This window comes from Myotis nattereri (assembly GCF_964212035.1).
Source record: "Myotis nattereri genome assembly, chromosome: 3".
Taxonomy (NCBI): Eukaryota; Metazoa; Chordata; class Mammalia; order Chiroptera; family Vespertilionidae; genus Myotis; species Myotis nattereri.
This window is the reverse complement of record NC_138077.1, coordinates 180,302,124-180,322,887: the sequence shown is the minus strand read 5'-3', so window position 1 is coordinate 180,322,887 and position 20,764 is coordinate 180,302,124. Positions and strand designations below refer to the sequence as shown.

At 44.0% G+C, this 20,764-nt stretch overlaps 2 protein-coding genes across 3 annotated transcripts; one reads left to right on the top strand and one right to left on the bottom strand.

Moving 5' to 3' along the window:
- Window positions 1-681: 681 nt before the first annotated feature.
- On the top strand, window positions 682-19,755 carry SHISAL2A (shisa like 2A; the record flags this gene model as incomplete). 2 transcript variants are annotated; one of them, XM_081087151.1, is made up of 3 exons in its annotated part: window positions 682-1,266; window positions 7,774-7,913; window positions 19,478-19,755. In XM_081087151.1, 3 exons carry the CDS (start codon window positions 1,085-1,087, stop codon window positions 19,726-19,728), a joined length of 573 nt encoding a protein of 190 aa, XP_080943277.1. In that variant the 3' UTR covers window positions 19,729-19,755. The 2 variants fall into 2 exon arrangements, with proteins under 2 accessions (XP_080943277.1, XP_080943276.1); XM_081087150.1 differs by having other exon boundaries at window positions 1,085-1,266; window positions 19,463-19,755.
- LOC308516928 (transcription elongation factor A protein-like 7) lies at window positions 14,163-15,004 on the bottom strand (the record flags this gene model as incomplete). The annotated part of the gene is made up of 3 exons (XM_081087992.1): window positions 14,163-14,273; window positions 14,518-14,718; window positions 14,993-15,004. 3 exons carry the CDS (start codon window positions 15,002-15,004, stop codon window positions 14,163-14,165), a joined length of 324 nt encoding a protein of 107 aa, XP_080944118.1.
- Window positions 19,756-20,764: the final 1,009 nt, after the last annotated feature.

The window sequence follows — 20,764 nt, the reverse complement described above, 5'->3', positions numbered from 1 at the left end:
CTCTAAGGACTTCATACATCCCCTTCAGGTTGTGGTCCTCTGACCCTAGTGAGAACAGTGCCCTTATGAACTGGAAATAATTTTTGAGAATGAAGAGGTGTACTGGCTTTGCTTCCTGGTGGGTGGGGTCACCATCTGGGACATTAATTAGCCCCCTTGTCCTAGGCCAGTGTGGACAGGGTGTGAACAGGGGAGTAGGAACATGTCAGTGCCTGAGCTAGCTGCTCAGGGAAGGAATGAACCGGCAAGGGAGCCAGAGGATGAGAGCATTTAAAAGTCCACTGGCAGAGAGGCGCTGTGAGAGCAAGGCCTGGGGAAGGAGCCGGACCCAGGTCACAATCCCGCGGGCTTGAGGGCCAGGAAAGATGACTTCTCTCTGCCCCTTAGCTCTCCTTTATAAAATGGGTTTGAAAATCCTTGGTCCTCAGAGTTGTTGTGAAGGTTAAGTGAGGTCAGGTGTTAACCATCCCATACTGACCCTACTGTGTGGTCGCCGGCTGGTCGCGCTCCGCGCCCCGCACTAGCCTGCCTCTGCCCTGAGATGCCCGCGCCCCGCACAGTGCCCGGCGCCAGGCGGTGCCCGCGCAGGTGTGGAATCGGCCCCTGCCACCCAGGACATGTGCTGTTTCTCTGAGCATCCAGCACCCTCGCGCAGTCACTGGGGACGCAGGGGGACCGCTGGGGGAAGAGCGGGCAGGGACCCGCCCGGTGCCCAGGCGGCTCTGCGAGGCAGCTCCCTCCTCCCAGCTCCGCCGGTCGCCCTCCACCCCGCGCCCGCCTCCTTCCCGCCGCTCTCCACTCCCACTGCTCCTGGGTCCTCCCCCGCGGCTCTCCCTCCTCCACCTCCCCTCCGGCCGCGCCCTGTCCGCCTACCTGGTCGCCTCTCCGGGTCCTTGGGGACTCGGGTCTCTAAGCGCTTCGTCTCGGCGCCTCTCGCCTTGTCTGTCTCTGGTCTCTGCGCTCTCTGCTTACCCCCGCCTCTCTAGGTCTCTGTCTTTCTAGAGCTCAGTTCGGTCTTCGCCCGCGTCTCCTCTCGCCGGCCTTCCTTCCGGGGCCCGGGGCGGCGGGGCCGGCGCCCGGCGCGATGAGCGGCGCCTGCACGAGCTACGTGAGCGCCGAGCAGGAGGAGGTGCGCGGCTTCAGCTGCCCGCGGCCGGGGGGCGAGGCGGCCGCCGTCTTCTGCTGCGGCTTCCGCGACCACAAGTACTGCTGCGACGACCCGCACAGCTTCTTCCCCTACGAGCACAGCTACATGTGGTGGCTCAGGTACTGGCCCTGGCCCTCACCCCGCCGACCACCCCAATCTAGTTTGAGCCCTCTCTTCCCATCTCAGCCAGGCTGCGTAGTCAACCCTCAGTGCTCATCCAAGTGCCCATCCCACTATCGGCGCCACCCCCCGCGGGCCCAGTATTAACGTTTGCCCTCATCCATCACCAGCCCCACTCCCTCTGCAACCCCTTCTCAGCTCCATTCCCCCATCCTGATCCTGATCCGAACCATTATTCAAATCAAAACTTGAACCTCACCCCAACTCCACCCAGGAAAACCTTCAGTTTAAACCCTCTCCAAGCGTCATCCACCACCACCCTCAACCCAACCCCAAATTACATACCAACCCTCTCCCCAACAGCAAACTCCCATCTTCCAATGTTCACAGGAAACACAAACTCCACCCTCATTCAAGTACCCACCAGGGTCTCCTTCCTAAGATCAACATCAACCTCATCCCTGACTTTACCCCCCAATACCCATCTATCACCAGCTCAACCTGCCCCTAACTCCCCCTGCAATCCCACCGCAGCTCTCCTTCCCCACCCTGATTCCAAACATTATATAGACGTACATCCAAACCTCAGCTTCAAGCCTTACTCCTCACCTGAGGTTACATGCCAACTCAACCCCAGCCTCAGCCCAGCCTCAACGCTTTTCTTCCCCCTGCCATTCAGTCATTCTTTCAGCCACCTCCTGCTGAGCACAGCTTTTCTAGGCCCTGTGCTCAGTGCTGGGGGTGTACTCCCCTCCTGAGCTAAGACAGAAGACCAAGGGATCAAGGCCGCCTTCAAGTTCATCATGAGACCGTGGCATAATGCTACAGCAGAAGCCTGCTCAGGCTGTGCCATAGCAGTGTGATGATTGGCTGAAGATCCACTCACAGGGCCTCAGTCTCCTCACTAGTTCAGGGAAGGGGTTAGTTAGGCCATTGCTGATATTCCTGGAACTTCAGTGTGGGGCTGAGAGAGCAATTGGTCTCAATCTCTTTCCGTCTCCAAAGGCCTCACCCAGAAAGTAAGACTTGACCCCAAACTTGCTTAGGGAAATAGGCATCAGCAGAAACAGAGTGGGCTAACTCAGTAGACAGTGATTTTCCTGTCCTGGAGGTAGTTCACCAGCGGCTGCATGCCCTCTGAGTGGACGGCCTGCCACTCAAACTTCTTTGAGCCTTTGTCTTTTCATCTATCAAATGGGAAGGATGATAAATCTTTGCCCTGATTTCCTACTAGGGCAAGAACCAAATGAAATAAAGAGGTGAAAACCAACTTGGCATATGCCACTGACAATTAGAGTTATTATTATTGCTTTCTCTAAACAGCTTAAACCATAATTCGAAAGGACTTTCAGATAGCTAGTGTTTCAGTTCCTGCACATTCAGCTGCTATCTGTAACCCAGAGACGTATATTAGTTTATTTTCTGTTCATCCATGTTTTCATTCATTTATTATAGCCTTTGCTTTATGCCAGGTGCTATGCTCTGCACTGGGGACACAAAAATCAATTATTCCCTGCCCCTCAGGAGCTTACAGTCCATTCAGAGAGATAAGACATGTACCTAACATGTAACAATGGAGTCTTTGTTTAAAACTCACTGTGTACTTAGCCCTGAAGTGGGTGCTGAAGTACCTGTATAATAGCGCTTACTTGCATTTGAAGTATAGAGACAATGTGGAGCTTTTGGAGTGGTTAGAACCCAGTCCAAACCTCGGCTCTGTCACTTACTAGTAACAGCTATGTGAATTCAGGCAAACTATCTCTGAGCCTCTTTTTCATCTCTGAAATGGTAATAGTAATACCTGTCCTATGGAATTGTTGTGATGATTAAGTGAAGTATGCATGTGAAAGTGACTAGGATGTATTGTAGATGCTCAATAAATGCGAGTTCCCTTTCCCATGTTCATAAGTGGGGAAAGGGAAACTTGGAATATGAAAGTGAATTGTTCAAGATCTTCTAGCAATGTCACAGCAGACTGAGATTTAAAGAACATTACATAGGACCATCCAAGGCTAGATGCATTCACACATTTGCAACCTGGCACGTTTTCTCTCCATTTTACAGATGAGAAAACTTGAAAGCCATGAGGTTACTATCAGGGAGTGCCACAAGCCTGTCCGGCTCTAAGCCCAGGCTTGTCCTGCTGCACAACTGTCTAAATGTAGCCTGGTTGTCTTACAACCTGCTCTACTCAGATCACTTGAAAAAATACTCATGACCCTTCACTGTCTTCTGAGCACTGTGCTAGCCCTTGGGAACAGAGAGATGAGTAAGCTCTCTGCACCCAGCCAGAACCCCAACCCTCTACCACCAACCCTTTTCCCTATACACCCCTGTGTCCCTCCAGTTGCCTTGGACCCTCAATAAGAACACTTTAGTGGCTTAGACAACCAGGTAATGGTTTTAATGGGGTAAGTTCTGAGGTCACATCATATGTTAGTGTGCTCCCATCTTATGACCCCAAGGGCAGCTGAACGGTTCTAGCTTGCAGGGCTGACTCTTCCTCAGTTTGAATGTAAGGTGGTTCATAAACACCACAGGCTATTGCAAAGTGGAGGAGGAAAACTGAAGGTCCTCAGGACATCTGGGTGATCAGTGTACCCCAAACCCTGAAAACGCTACTGGCATGCTCCTATCAGTTCCCTGCCATTGAACTGTAGAGACCTTATTTTGCTCTGGACTCTACTTGACCCTTTTCATGAAAGCTGGCCCTTAAAAAACATAAATCTTCAGGTAAATACTGTTTCCTTCAATAGACCTCAAGGAGAATGAGAATTGCTGTCTTCAAAACCATGTCTCAAGAAGTGAAGACTCAAAAAGAAAAAGAAAGGGGAGGGAAGAAGAGGAGGAGGAGGAGGAGGAGGAGGAGGAGGAGGAAGAAAAGGTTCCCTGTGGATAAGCAGCTGGTGTTATAACTATCTGGTCCACTTTCCAATCACCCTGTTATTATTATTTTTTTTTTAATTAGGATGTGAGACAAAGGCAGTGGCCTTGCTGGAGGGCGGAATTAGTGGTCAGGCACTGTCTTATTTAACCTTATGAACACCTTGTGAGATAGGAACCTTTACAGATGAAGAAAATGAAGATCAAGAGATGAAGGATTTTTCAGCTTATATGTGACAGAACCAAGATTCAAAATTAGACTTGCCTGACTCAAAAACCCTAACAAATGTTAGACTGACCCGCCAATGTTTTTCTAGGGGATCACAGTAGGTTATCTATATTTCAGAATCATAAATCTGTGAAACCATAGTCATAAATCTGTGAAATGGAATTGAAGAGCTAGCAGCTGTTCAACTTCTCACCCAGGGCAGGAATCTCTCACTTCATTGAAAGGTGTCCTCATCCAGGTGTTCTGTGTAAATCTGTCCAATCATAGGGAATTTACCCCTCTCGAGGCAATACATGGGACAACTCTGACCATTTAAAGTTCATCTTGTGCTAGGCACAGATTTCCCTCCTTAGAGCTTCTCCTGCTCTGTCCCAGCTCTGTACTTGGGGGCTGATTCCTCTGTCCCCAGACAGACCATCAGAAACAGTGCCCACTTCCTGAGTAACCACTGATCTGGGATATATCCCCCCTCAGCTCTCTCACCCACTTTTTGTTGTTGTTGTTAATCCTTACAGTGATTTTTTTAAAAATATATTTTATTGATTTTTTTTTACAGAGAGGAAGGGAGAGGGAAAGAGAGTTAGAAACATCGATGAGAGAGAAACATCGATCAGCTGCCTCCTGCACACCTCCCCCTGGGGATGTGCCCACAACCAAGGTACATGCCCTTGACTGGAATTGGACCTGGGACCTTTCAGTCCGCAGGCTGACGCTCTATCCACTGAGCCAAACCGGTTAAGGCCTTACAGTGATTTTTAGAGAGAGTGGAAAGGAGAGAGAGAGACAGAGGGAAACATCAATGTGAGAGAAACTCATTGATTGGTTGCCTTCTGCACACACCCTGACCAGGGCCAGAGAACCTGCAACTGAGGTACATGCCCTTGACTGGAATCAAATTCAGGGCCCTTCAGTCCAGGCCGACGCTCCATCCACTGAGACAAACAGGCTAAGGCTCACCCACTCTTCAAGGGACCCTACTTTTAGAGGGCCCTTTCCATTCAGGTGGCCATAGATGTCCCTTGTAAAAGGTGGGATCCCAACTTGTGCACAAGTCTCCAGCTAAGAGCATTATAAACAACTAGAGGCCTGTTGCACGAAAAGATTCATGCAATACACCTTCCCTCCCCCTGGCTGCCGGCACCGGTTTTCCTCCGGCACCTGGGACCCAGGCCTTCTTTGCTCAGGCCGGAGCCTCCTTCCAGCCCGCCAGCCCCGGGTTCCCCGCGAGAGGGCTGGATGAGTGCGGGGCAGGTGGCGGGGATCACTGCAGTCCCGCCCGCCAGCCACAGGTCACGTCGCACACACGAGACGCAGATAGCAGGCCCGGATGGCGGCGGGGCAGGTGGGATGGCGCTGTCCCGCTGTGTCTGCAGTATGCAAATTAGCCGCCACCTTTGTTGGCGGCTAATTTGCATATCACACTGATTAGCCAATGGGAGGTGTAGCGAAAGTACAGTCAGTTACCATGTTTGTCTATTATTAGATTAGATAACTATATCTCAAAAGAGGAAATAATTCCCAAAGAACTAACAAGTACTACATTCTCTATGTGGAAAGGACAGGAGCGATAAAAGAGGAAAGAAATCATGGGAGATCCAGTATTTTAACTTGGTTTCCCCAAAAGACTTGGAAACAAGGATTTGAGGGCAGATAGTTTACGTGAAATCAATTCTGAAAGACACCGGTGGAGGGTGGGGAATTGAGGAGGTGGGAAGGGAAGGAGCTAATGATGGTGTTACCAAGTAAGTCACCACTGAGGATCACCGGAACTTAAACCTGCTAAACTCAGCCAGCCAATGTAGAATCTGCATCTCAGAGTCATTCGGCCCAAGTGCCAAAAAGCTGGGTATTTACGTACCTACTTATGTCAGTCATTAGTTGTGTGCTGGTGTGAGAAGGCGGGCGTTCATTTTCCTCCACTTCTGACCTGCTCACCGTGTTGGTACTGTTCTGGCCCAAGAAAGCCCTCAGGCAAAAAGATACAAATGCTAGCATTTGAAACTCTGGCCAGAATATTTTACAATTATAAACCTAAGGGGCAGGGACAGGACATTCAGAGCCTGGGCTTCAGCCAGCGACAGCCTGTTAGCATTTTGATGTATTTCTGTCCAACCTTGCATATGTATAATTATGTATATATTTGTGTTAATTTATTTGAGTTGGGATTATGTTATATATTTAGTAGTGTGTCCTCTTTTCATTTAACATTAGCTCATCTGAATTTAGCCTTGATCTTAAATGTTATTTGAAAACATGTTTTTAAGGGCTCTATATTATTCCATTGCAGGGGTATCCAATAATTTATTTAGCCATGGGAATACAGATTCTCTGAAGCTCTAAGGTGTTTCTGTTTAGTGGAAATTAGCCATCAGCTAGCAGGAAATGAAATCTGGCAGAAATGGCAAAGGCAGGAAGGAGTCTGTGGCTTGGGTCAGGGAGGAGGGTTAGAAGGAGTCTGCGATGCTGTGATTTATAAGGTATTTGGTTTTTACCCACAATTCCTGGCTCACAGCTCCCAAAACCTATGGAATTTCCTAAGTGTTGAAAATAATAAAGGTGTCTTTTGGGCTCCACCCAAGGGTAGGGTCTGGTTGTCAGGAAAACCAACCACATGATTAGAGGTTTGGTTTCAGTCCTCCCCATGCCCCTTTTTCCTGACCTCTTGGAGAAGGGCTGGAGGTTGAGTTCAGTTGTCAATGGGCAATAACTTAGTCAATCATGACTACATAATGAAGCCTCTGTAAAAACCCAAAAGGACAGTAGTTGATCTTTTTATTTTTATTTTTTTGGAGAGCTTCCACGTTGGGGAACAAGAATGCTTCCATGTGCCACCAGGCTTCAAGCTCCACAAAGCTCTTTTGTTCATGATGTCACCCTATGTATCTCTGCATCTGGCTGTTGATTTAAATCCTTTAATATCTTTTTTTTTTAATTTTTTAATATATTTTATTGATTTTTTACAGAGAGGAAGGGAGAGGAATAGAGAGTCAGAAACATTGATGAGAGAGAAACATCGATCAGCCGCCTCCTGCACAACCCCCACTGGGGATGTGCCCGCAACCAAGGTACATGCACTTGACCAGAATCGAACCTGGGACCCTTGAGTCTGCAGGCCGATGCTCTATCCACTGAGCCAAACCGGTCAGGGCCTTTAATATCCTTTTTAATAAATCATCTAGTGAGTAAACTATAGTACTGAGTCCCAACTATGTGATTACACTGAGGCATGCCAAGTATGTGGGGAATACTTGACATATAGTTGATACTCTTTCCCATGTTTAGGCACAGAAAGCCTGTTTAAGACAAGTAGAGACAGAACAACACTTCTCCTATAACATGCTGCCTCCAAAGTCCCTTTCTGAAGCTCAGCTCCTCTATGGTCTTCTCTCCCCAGTATCGGTGCTCTTGTGGGCCTGTCCGTAGCAGCGGTGGTCCTCCTGGCCTTCGTTGTCACCGCCTGTGTGCTCTGTTACCTGTTCATCAGTTCAAAGCCTCACACAAAGCTGGACCCAGGTTTAAGCTTACAGACTACAGGTAAGAAAGAGGTCACATGCTCTCCTTGTATTCAGCAGACAAGAATTTTTACAAAGGGGACATATTTAGAAATGATATTTTGAACACTTGCCTCATGAGTGTTCCTGGAATATTCAGAAGGAACAGCACAATTCTAAAGAGGTTTTTGATCTGAAAATGTCCATTCTAAACCTTTCATGTGCTCTGTGTTTATCAAAATAATTTGATGTAGTCAGCATTCTGTTTGTTAGACAAAGATGAATCCATCTTGTGGATTTTCTAAGACAATGTTTTAATTCTAGCCTTAGAAAATGCAAACTGGTTTTAATATTACCCCAAACAAAATACAATTTTAATAAGAAAAATTTGCTGCTCCCCAAACTCAATTTATTTAGAAATTAAATACAGGTATTTTTGGATAATCTGATATTCTTGGCCTACCAATTTCTTTATTAGTACAGGTGACCAAGAGCTTCCCTACAGGGTCACCTTCAAAGTGTTGCTTTTGCACATATTTTACAACCTCTTCAAGGCACTGTGAAAGAAACAAGTAGCTATTGGCAACAGATCTTTCAGTACAGCTTGGTAGACAACACTCAAAATGGGTAGTATTATTTCCATTTTACAAATGAGAAAATCAAGGCTGAGAGAGATTAGGTGACTTGCACAAAGTATCACAGCTAATACATGATAAGACTGAAATCTGGCCCATGTTTTCCTGCCTTGAGTCATGCTCTTTCTTCAGCCCACCACTCCGGGTCTGGCTAGGTATACAATTAAGCACAAAATTGTTTAATACCAAATGTAAGGAGTGTTTCAAAAAGGAAAGGAGACTTGAATTGGTGCTGAATTAGTGAAGGAGTTGGTTAGGCCAAATAGATGAGAAAAGGCATTTCAGGATAGGATAAATAATGTGTGGGCAGGACTGAGTGAGACTATGCAGTAACAGGGTCATCCACCCTGGGGCGCTGCATGGGAGGAAGGCCAGGCTGGACAGGGGAGGAATTTAAGTTCAGAAGCAAAGATGGCACGCTCAATCAGGGAGGGAGAAGGGGCAGGGTGGGTAACAGCTAAGTTTCAGAGAACAGTAGAGAGAGCCTTTTCATTTGCACAAGATTATTTTTCCAATTTCACAACAAACTCGTGTAAAACATGACAGCACATGAACACATCTCAAGATCCTGATGCTTACAATAGTCCCACTGTGGCCGAGCAGTAAAAAGTAGAAGGGCTGGCTTTTGAGGGTGGGAGAATTCACCTGGCTCTCCTTGGAGCCAGGAAGACCTAGGAGGAGAATAGGAAGTGGCAGGAGAATAGACCCAGCCTCAGGGAGACCAAGGATAGCCCAAGCTTCAACTTTTTTTTTTTTTAAATAACTTTTATTTATTGATTTTTAGAGAGAGAGAAAGAGAGAGCGAGATTTGTTGTTCCACTTACTATGCATTCGTTGGTTGATTCTTTTTAAAAAATATATATTTTTATTGATTTCAGAGAGGAAGAGAGAGGGAGAGAGATGATGAGAGAGAATCATTGATCAGCTGCTTCCTGCAGGCCGACGCTCTATCCACTCAGCCAAACCAGCTGGAGCCCTTGGTTGATTCTTATATGTGCCCTGACCTGGAATCAAACCCACAATCTTGGTGTATCAGGTTGATAACCAACTGAATTACCCTGCCAGGGCCCAGGCTTCAACTTTTATAGAGAAAAATCATAAAAGTTAATGAGAGGCATAAAAGAGCCTAACTGTCTGGTGAGGTACAGAAAGCATGTGAATAGGAAGACTCAATAACATAGACGAATCAGTTCTTTCCAAATTAATCTATAAATAAAAACCCCAACAAATAAAAACCCCAACAAGAGTTTTAATGGAATTTGTCAGATTCATTCTAAAATTAATATGGAAGAGTAAAGGTGCAAGAGTGAACAAAACAATTTTGAAAACAAAGAAGAGACTTGCCCTATCAGATACTAGAACATTTTTCAAAGATAAGAATTTGTCAATTTGTTATTGGCACAGAAATTGACAGGTAGAATTGGGCAATGCAGTGTCCTCAACTAGTGCAAATTTGCTACCCAAAGATATTTTGCAATGTGTGGAGACATTTTTGGTTGTCACAACAGGCGAGGGCTACTACTGGTATCTTTTGATAGAGGCCAGGGATGCTATTAAACATCCTACAACACAGGATAGCGCTCCACCACAGAGAATGATCCAACCCAAAATGAAAATAGTGCGAATGTTGAGAAACCCTAGAATAGAAAGTCCAGAAACAGACTAATTAAAATATAAAAATTCAAAGAAAATATTTAATTATTATTACTTTTTAAAAATATTTTTTAAAATATTTTTTATTGATTTCAGAGGGGAAGGAAGAGGAATAGAGAGATAGAAATATCAATGGTAAGAGAGAATCACTGATTGGCTGCCTCCTGCATGCCTCCCACAGGGGATCGAGCCTGCAACCTTGACTGGAATTGAACCCGGGACCCTTCAGTCCCCAGGCCAACACTGTATCTATCCACTGAGCCAAACCGGCTAAGGTGAAAACATTTAATTTTTAAAAATAAGGGGAATATGGGCAAATTTGCCTACATAAAATGCAAAAAGACATCAAATAAAAATAATACATAAGATAGTATAAACTTAAAAAACGAGTGATAGACTGCAAAGATATTATAAATAGAAGTAAATACGTGCCAGGCAATCATTATTTGCAGATTTAATATTTGTGAAGTTGCTTATTTGCTGAAATTTATATGTAACCTCAAAATCAATACTTGCAGTGTTTTCAAGGTCTTTTCAAGCTCACCCGTAGTCTGTAAGCTTAAATTTTCAAGGTTTGCAAATGTGGACATGCCCAGAGCAGCAAAACATTTGAGTTGCCCCATCACACACATTCCCAGCTGACGTGGAACAAGGCCATGCTCTAGCTGCTCAGCTCTCACACTGTAAACAAGTGTCCTTTTCATGATATGTTGAGTGACATGTTTTTGCATTTTTATGACTTTTAATGGTGGTTTCACTGTTGAAAATGCCCCCCAAACATAGTGCTGAAGTGCTGTCTAGCGTTCCTGAGCATGAAAAAAGACTGTCATGTGCCTTGTGGAGAAAATATATGTGTTGAGTAAGCTTCGTTCAGGCAGGAGTTATGGTGCTTTTGGCCATCAATTAAATCTTAATAAATTAATAATGTATATTAAAGAAGATGTCTTTAAACAGGAACACACAAAACAAAGTTATGTATTGACCAGTTGACAAAATTGTTGTGACCAGAGGCTCACAGGAACCTAGCTTTTATCAATTACATTGGTAAGTACAAAAATGGATCATATTAATACTGAGGAGGATGGGTGGAGGGAATGGATACTGTCATATAGTGCTGGTAGGAGTATAAATTGGTACCACCACTTTGAAGGGTAATTTGGCAGTATCTATTTATATTGAAAATGAATGTATCCTATAACTCAGTAATTCCCCTTCTAATTATCTTAGAAGAAATAGCTATACTAGAAGAGGATAGTAAAGATGGATGACATGATCGTTAGTCATATTGGAAACAAACTAAATGTCTACCAGTAGAGGAATAATAAAATATGATTCCACAGTTCGAAGGAGTGAACTAAATAGAGCATCTCATTAGTTCTTCACAATAACTGGGCAGAGTATAGATCTTATTACCATCCATTTTACAGATGAGGAAACTGAGGCCCAAGTTACCTAGTGAGTAAGTGACAGAGCCAGCTCTACCTCCAGTCTCCTTCCTCTCCTTATTCCTGTGCTGCAAAATGAAAGTCCCTACTATGTGCCAGTCACTGTTTGAAATTGTACATGCATTATCTCATCCAATTTTCCCAACTGCACGAGTGAGGTGTTATTATCATCTGTTTTACAGGTGTGAAAACCAGGTCTAAGAAAGGTGAGATGACTTACCCAAGGGGCCACAGTTTGTAAACTGTGGATCTGGAATTCAAATATATGTGTTTTCTGCCTCCAAAGTCCTACTCTTTTTACCGCACCGGGTCAGGTCTATGAAGTGCTCCTGCTTGTGTCCTGATCCCCTCATTACTCCTCACTCTATATCCTCCCCTACACCAAACCTTTCTGAATCAAAAGGAATACAGCTCATCTCTTGGCCCTGTTGGTGAAAAACACCCTCCTACTTTTTCCTGCTCAGCCACCAGCTGGATTATTCAATTGCCAGGGTTTGAGATATATGTTCTTGCTTTTTGTTACTTATTTTTAAGATAGACAATGCATTTCCTGACCTTTTGCTAAATGATGGCTTTTAAGCTCTCTCTCTGTCTCTTGCCCAACTGCAGCTCTTAGTTCCTCTCTTTCTTCTTCGTTAAGTACTGGCCCCTCCTTCCCAGCAGCTGAATCAGTTTATAGGCCCATTATCTTACATTCGCCAGAGCGTTACCCTTTATGTGGAGTTTCATTTCTGTTTGCTGTCTCCCTCTCCAGTAGGACATGTAGACAGATCATTAGCCCATTTTACATCAAGCTCCGCCATGGGAAGTAAATTGGCCAAATCTACACAGTAGTGAGCATGTGTTGCTGGGACGTCAATCCTGATCTCCCAGACTCTAAAGCCTATGATCGTTACACTGTACCTCAGGTCCTGATCGCTGAGGGTAGAGACAGGGATGGGGAGTGCCCTGGCAAGAACAGAGAGTCTGGAAACAGGCTCCTTCTGCTACCCAGGTGTTCTGTACTGTCCTGTCACTCCACCTCCATACTATCCCCCAAACTTGGAATGCAAAAAAACACATAACTTTCTTACTCTAGAACTTTGTAACTAGCTCCATCCGAAGGGTGACCGAGTTCCTACGGTTGTGCCAGATACTATGCTAAGGACTTCAAACATATTATCCCATGTAACCTGCTTAACTACTCTGCCAGGTGGTTATTATCAACCCCATTTTGCAGATGAGGTGAATGAGGTATGCATGGAGTTTATGTTCCAACTATGGTACATTTAATGAGACCAAAAAAAACCAGTGGAGGTAAAAATGGAAGACAAGAGTTCAGGTCTCTTCCTTCTCTCAAAGGTGTTGGTGAGCAGCTCATTAGTCAGCCATTCTCATTGATTCAAAGGCCTCCTAGAAATCAAGTCTGATGCTTTCACTGTATAGGTGAGGCCCTGAGGCTCTGAAAGGGACAGTCATGTGCCCAAGGTCACCAGCCAGTTGGCTAAGCCTTTGCCTCCAAGGATCTTTCCCAGCAGCAGCCCCCGTCACCTTCCAGTTTCCCCAGGGCCAACTGCTTAAAAAAAATTTACTGAGGTGACATTGAGTAACAAAAATATATAGGTTTCAGGTGTGCAATTCTACAGCACATCATCTGTATATTGTATTGTGTATTTACCACCTCAGAACCCACTACTGCCTTTTTTTAAAAAAAAGTCCTCACCTGAGGATATGTTTTTATTGATTTTTAGAGAGAGAGGAAGGGAGAGAGAGAAACAGATCAGTTGCTTCCTGTACATGCCCTGACAGGGGATCAAACCCAAAACCTTTTTGGTGTATAGGACGATGCTCCAACAAGCTAAACCACCAGGCCAGGGCAAGCCCATTGCTTTTTAATCAACCACATTTGGTACCTGTGACATTTGGTACCTGTGACCCAAACAAGCCTCAGTGATGAGTCAGTATTTTTTTTTTTACTTGACAAGTTCTTTTATTGTGTTTATTTTAATATTTTTTTGTGACACAAGTAATACTTACACATACACATATATATATATTCATTGATTGGAAAATGAGAAGATGCAGATAGGCAAAAATGAAATAAAGTACAGGTCACACAGAGTGTATTACCTTTTGGTGTGCAATAACTGTTTGCATTATATCAGATATAAATGTACATTTTATATATATAACGTTTTGCAATGTGTCGTTTTCACTTTACAATATATGAGTATCTGCTAATTCAAGTGAATGAAACATCCTGTTAAATGAATGAGATTGGGCCAAAAGGTGAGATGTTGGTAACAAGAGTCACCTGTAAATCAAAAGAACATTGAAGGATTAGAGTAAAATAGCAGCAAATATTTAGCAAGAAAATGCAGACAAAAAGAACCTAGTGATATTAATAACAGAAAATGGTTGAATAATGGGCCTGTAAACAGACTCAGATTCAGATGGAGGGACAAAAGGCTCCTGGGAAGGAGAGGACAGTACTTAATGAAGAAGCAAGAGCTGCGATTGGGCAAAAGATAGAGCTGAAAGCTGTCATTTAGCAAAAGGTCAGGAAATGCATTTTCTATCTTATGAGAAATGCAATAAATAGTATAAGGAATGCCTATGGTTAGAATGCAGAACCCTAAAGCTTTTTCTCAGACCCCTTATCTCTTCCAAAAACCTTTCCATCGCATCTCTCTTGTCATTTCTTCATTATTTTTTTTTCATTATTTTTTTAATATATATTTTTTATTGATTTTTTACAGAGAGGAAGGGAGAGAGATAGAGAGTTAGAAACATCAATGAGAGAGAAACATCGATCAGCTGCCTCCTGCACACCTCCTACTGGAGATGTGCCCGCAACCAAGGTACATGCCCCCGACCGGAATCGAACCTGGGACCCTTCAGTCCACAGGCTGATGCTCTGTCGACTGAGCCAAACCGGTTTCGGCATTTCTTCATTATTAAAATGCCTATAATCTATGTCCTCTTTAAATTCCTTGGGAGACTGAAGTAGACTTTGTCTAAAATTCCCTTCAGTTTGCTGGCATTCAAATACTCCATTAGAGCGTTTTTCCTCTCTCTTTAGCACACTGCATTTGGACTTCCCTTCGTTTTCTTTGCAGAATGATGTGGTCGTTTCCTGTGACAATTCAGGATAGTTCCCTCCTCTTTTTCTTTTTTAATTTAATATATTTTATTGATTTTTTACAGAGAGGAAGGGAGAGTGATAGAGAGTTAGAAACATTGATGAGAAAGAAACATCAATCAGCTGCCTCCTGCACACCCCCTACTGGGGATGTGCTCATAATCAAGGTATATGCCCTTGACCGGAATCGAACCTGGGACCCTTCAGTCCGCAGACCAGTGCTCTATCCACTGAGCCAAACCGGGTAGGGCCCTCCTCTTTTTCTTGCCTTAAGATTCATGTCTGGCCCTGACCAGTTTGGTTGCGGCCACATACCCAGTGGGGAGTGTGCAGGAGGCAGCTGATCGATGTTTCTCTCATTGATGTTTCTAACTCTCTATCCCTCTCCCTTCCTCTCTGTAGGAAATCAATAAAATATATTTAAAAAAAAAAGAAAAAGATAGATGTCTGTGAACCCAGACCCTCTGAGCACCTACAGACATAAAAAAGGGGAAGGGGAAGGGAGAGTTCTCTTGGCCACAATCATAATCATCTACCTTCAGGGCAGTAAGGACCTGAGTCAGTTTTAAATCATCTGCAAGGAGGGAGAAAATCTAAGAATTCCTCTCCTGGCTGGCCACCACAGGCTAGTCCCAAATTCAGGATTGAGAGCCCCAGATACTGGGAGAACTGGCCACAGAGGTCCTTGGATAATGATGGGAAGGCACAAGCCTGGCCTAGGGTATCAGAGAGCCTGACTCTAATCCTGGCTTTGTCACTCTCATTGTGTGGCCTTAGGTAAGGCACTTCTCTCTGGGCCTCAATTTACTCTGTAAAATGTATACAGTAATACCTACTAAGAAAGTTGTGAAAACTAGAGGTGATGCTAATATAGGTGCTAAATTAGTCTCTGACACATGGTAGGCTTTTAACAATTAGTAGCTCTCATTTTTATTATTATTAGGCACTTAGATTTTACATGTTAGTCTCCCCAGTGTTTGTTGATATCTCAAAGATAGGAACTATGTCTTAAATGCCTGTGTATCCCAAGGACTAGCCTAGCTCAAAATTTATACTAATGCTAAACTTGCTCTGTGGTAAGAGTCCAAGCTTTGGAATCAAACTGAATGGAAAATGAATCCTGGATGCAATACCCAATAGCTGTTTCAATATTGACTTTTTCTACCTGGGCCTCAGTTATTTTTCTATAACAAGGAATAATAATACCCACCTCCAAGTTTGTTAGGAGAATCAGATAAGATTGTCGTACCACTGCATTTCAGCCAAACATGATTCTTATAGTAATTGCTCTCCTGCTCAGAGCCCCATAATTTAAGAGGGACTTTGACCAATCAGAAGGTGATCAGAGGCAGCTTGGTCTAGGAACCAATTGATGTAAGTATCAGCTGAAGAGCTGGGGACTTTTGCCCCTTACTGGGGAATAATATGCCAACAAAGGACTTTTATCCAGAATACATAAAGAATCCCCAAAACGTAACATTAAGAAAACAAACAATACCATTAAGAAATGTGCAAAAGACTTTAACAGTTACTTCACAGATAGCAAATAAGCACATGAAAAAATATTTCACCTTCATGAGCTGGTAAGGAAATGAATATAAAGCTACAGAATACTAAATGAGCATAAAGCTATCAGAATACTAAAGTAAAAACACTGGCAATACCGAGTAAGGGATGAAGCAACTTTTGGAAGACAGTTTGGTGTTTTCATAAAGTTAACCATACATCTATTATATTTATTAATTTCCTATGGCCAGTGTAACAAATTACCATAAACTTGGTGGCTTAACATAATAGAAAGTTATTCTCTCACAATTCTAGGGGCCAGAAGTTCAAAATTAATTTTGCTGGACCAAAATCAAAGTCTCTAGGGGGAAATCTGTCCCTTGCCTCTTTGTCTGGTGACTGCCAGCATTCCTTTGCTTGTAGCTGCATCACTCTAATCTCTGTCTCTGTCTTCCTATCACTATCTGTGTGTGTCTATCTCCTTCTGCCTTTCCCGTATAAGGGCACTTGTGATGACACTTTGGGCCCACCTAGGTAATTCAGGATAATCTCCTCAAAATTTTCAATTTAATTACATCTTCAAAAACTTTACCATATATGGCAACATTTACAGAGTCTAGAGATTAGGAACTGATCTCTTTGGGGACCACCATTCCGCCCACTCTACCATACAAAATAGCAATCATGCAGCTAGGTATTTATCCTATAAAATAAAAATGTATGTCTATACAAAAGCTATACATGAATGTTCATAGCAGCTTTATATTTAATAGATAAAATCTGGAAACAACCCAAATGTTCTTCAGTGGGCAAATAGTACAACCATACAATGAAATATATGTAGCTATGAAATGGAATGAACTATCCATACACACAATATTTTGAATGGATCTCAAGGGTATTATGCAGAGTAAAAGAAGCCAATCTCAAAAACTTATATACTGTATAATTCCACTTATATAACACTTCTGAAATTATGAAATTATAAAAATGGAGAATGGATCAGTGGTTACCAGGAATTAGGTTTAGGAGGAAGGTATGACTATATAAAGGAGTAGCATGAAGAAGTTTCTTTGTGGTGATAGAACAATTCTTTATCCTGATTGTGGCAGTGGTTATAAAAAGCTACATATGTGATAAACTTTTATAGTACTAAACACCAAAAAAAGTATATATAAAAACTGTTATAATTGAATAGGACCAATAATAGCTTAGTTAATCTATATATATAAAAGCCTAAGTGACCAAATGGCTGGCTGGTCGACTGCCTGCCCCCTGGTGGTCAGTGCACATCATAGCGGCCATAGCATATCATTAGCATATTACGCTTTGATTGGTTGAATGGCCAACTGGGCCAGACACTTAGCATATTACGCTTTTATTATATCGGATTATCAATGGGGAAAGTTAGGTGAAAGATATATGGAATTCTGTACTATTTTTGTAACTTCTTGTGAGTCTTAAATAGTTTAAAAAGAAAAAGTTAAAAAAAATTAAAAAGGAAATTTATTCACTCTGTAGGTGATTAGTCCAAAAGTAAGGGTGGGCTTTAGGCATGGTTTGAATAGAAGTTCACAATGTCCTCAGGCTTGTGACTACATCCTCTGAGATTCTGCCCTCTATTTATGTGGGCTTTCTCCTCAGACTGACTTTTCTCATGGTGCTAAGTTGACTGCCAGCATTCCCTGAGACTACATGCTTTTTGTTCCCTTCTATGCACCAGGAGGAGAAAGAAGGAGCTATTATTTTCCTTTAGTCGGGGGTAAATATAAAGGCCTGAGCTCTATTCTGAGTAGATCACCTTAGGTCATGTGCCCACCCCTAAATCAATCACTGTGCCCAGGGAAATGCTATGAATTGATTTCCCATCCACATGGCAAAGAAATGGAATTACTTGATTGGTTCAGATCATTTGGGTCCCACTCCTGTCGCTGAAATGGAGCCAGTCCCACCCTACTATAATTGCTATAACCAGGTAGGGAAGGAGAAAAATGGATTTGGGTAGCCAACTCCAATATCCAGTACATCCTTCTTGAAATTCAATCTTCCCTTGGTTTCAAAGGCACCATTTTTTCCCCCTAGATATCCTCCATCAATGGGTCTTATAGTATATGAGTTTTCTAGAAAGAAGAAGGTATAAAATGTCATTCTAAAAGAAACAGCACAAAGACCCAGAGATGTGAAGGAATGGACCCATTTAGGGAACAATGAAAATTTTGGTGTGGCAAAGCATAGAGTTCATGGGGGAAGAGTGGTTAGTAATGAAGCTGAAGAGAAGAGATGGGACCAGTGGTGAAGAGCTTTGAAATATCACAGTCAATGGTTAAGACATTTGAAGACTTTTGAAAAAGGATAGTCCCTGCACTCACTTGACCTTAGAAAGATCTCTCTGGCTACAGCCCAGAGGATAGCCTGGAGGGGGCCTGACTAGAGGCTGTTCCAGTGCTCTGGGCAGAAGTTGAATGCCTTACCAAAGGTGGTAGCTTTGAGGATGGAGAGAATATGGCAGACAGTGATTTGGGGGAATCAGCAGGACCTGGTGAACTGCTTGGCTTTGTGAAGGGATTGGAGGAGAAGGTGTAAGAGATGACTCACATTTCTGGCTGAACACTTGATACATTTTTTAGGCAGGAATGCCCAATTGTGTCAAACGCTGATAAGCCTAGTGAGATAAGGACTTATAAATGACCATGGATTTAGTGACAAATGTTTTAAGGTGTGGTGGGGGCAGAACCAAGAATATTGCAGCAGAGTAAGTCAGGGAAGTGGAGAATAATAAAGCCAGGTGAGCCTCCTTTCAAATTCAGATATAAGGGGAGGCGAGGATAAAGCAATAATAAAGAAAATCATGGAATCTATTAAAATAATGTATGTTTTTAAATTTTCCAGCACTTCTCTGCCTACTGGTTGTGAAATAAGCTTGTATCCTTATCTATAAAATTAGTTTTTTAATAGTACCTACCTCATGGGTTTATGTTGAAGATCAAGTCTTCATATCTCCTAACAATTGTTTAGTCTGTCTCCCCCACTAAACTTTAAGTTCATTAGGAACATTGACAGTTCCTAGTGCAAGGCATGGTGTATTGCTAATAAACTAATAAATATTTGTTAAATGAGTGTTAAGATTCTGAGCACAGTCCTACCTGCCCATGATAAGCACTCAGGGAAGTTAGCCAGGGTGTGTGAGCCTGATGGGAGGAATGGGATGCAGGAGGAAACCCTATGCCCTCAGCTTGCTGTTTTCCAGAACCTGAGGAAATGTCCCCTGACTGCCAAGATGGGAATACAGGCAAGTTCGTGGAGATACCAGAAGTGAATTCTTTAAGGCAGAGTCACCCCTTCCTGAACTCACGGCTGGACTGCAATGAGGAGCAGGCGATGGACCCCAAACACCTCTTCCAGTACTGCTTCATGGCCACAGTGACTACCAGTGACATTCCAGGCAGCCCTGAGGAGGCCCTTGTCCCCAATCTAATCGCACATGGACCAGACCCATAGACATCCAATAAACTTCTCTACACCATCCTCTTCTGGAGTCTCTTTTCAGTGAAAGGTGGGGGTAGGGATGATCAAAGGGACTTGATAAAAATGGGACAAACGAGATAAATGAAGGCTTTTCCCAGCCAATCTACCCAGGGCCTGCTGTGGACCCAGCTATTCTGCTCTGCCTGGCCTACTATGAGCCAAAGGGAGTTCAGTCATGGATCCCAAGTAAAATGATCAGTAACAACTCCATGCAATAAAAGAGAAGCCTGGGCCCTGAGGAGGCTCAGACGAGCCCCTCACCTAACCTGAAGTGTCAGAACCCTGACTTGTTCTTCCTGCCACAGAGCAAATATACTTAGGGTACCATGGAAGATGACTGGTACTCGGAGGCAAGTGACTCCTGCCTCTCCAGCAGCTCTGCCCCACTCTTAGAGTGAGCCCCTTGCCAAGGAATAGAACAAGAGGGAATGTAGAGTACATAGGGCCCAACCATGTTTAGTATCATCCAACTAGTGACCCGGTGCACGGATTCATGCACATTGAAAGGAAATTAATTAGAAGGTGGCCAGTGGGGTGGGACTGGGCAAGACGGGCCGGACATGCCCTGGAGCCAAGTTCCCTCGGTCCCTCCCTGGCTGGCCATGCCTCAGGTGGCGCCGTGGCTCAAAAGGCGTCTGTGGAGTGAATGGGGTCCCTCTGGCAGGTGAGGTCCCTCGACCTGGCCTGTGAGGATTGGGCTGAAACTGGCTCTCTGACATCCCCCAAGGGGTCCCAGAGTGAGAGAGGGCACTCTGCAAAGTTGCTGTCGTACAGGGTGTGGAACACAAACGCAAGTGTGCAGTAAACCAGATTCGGGGCTGACAATGCCCCAGTAACAACATAGCTCACAGCCGAAGGTGGAATCTCACTGCTCCCGCCTCTCTGGTTTTGGGGTGTGTCACCCGAAAACCGCTGCTGCCAAGTCACTGCAGTTTAGCAGCTCCTGCGTTGAGCGTCTGCCCCCTGGTGGTCTGTGTGCATCATAGCAACCATTCAGTCGGGCGGAGGA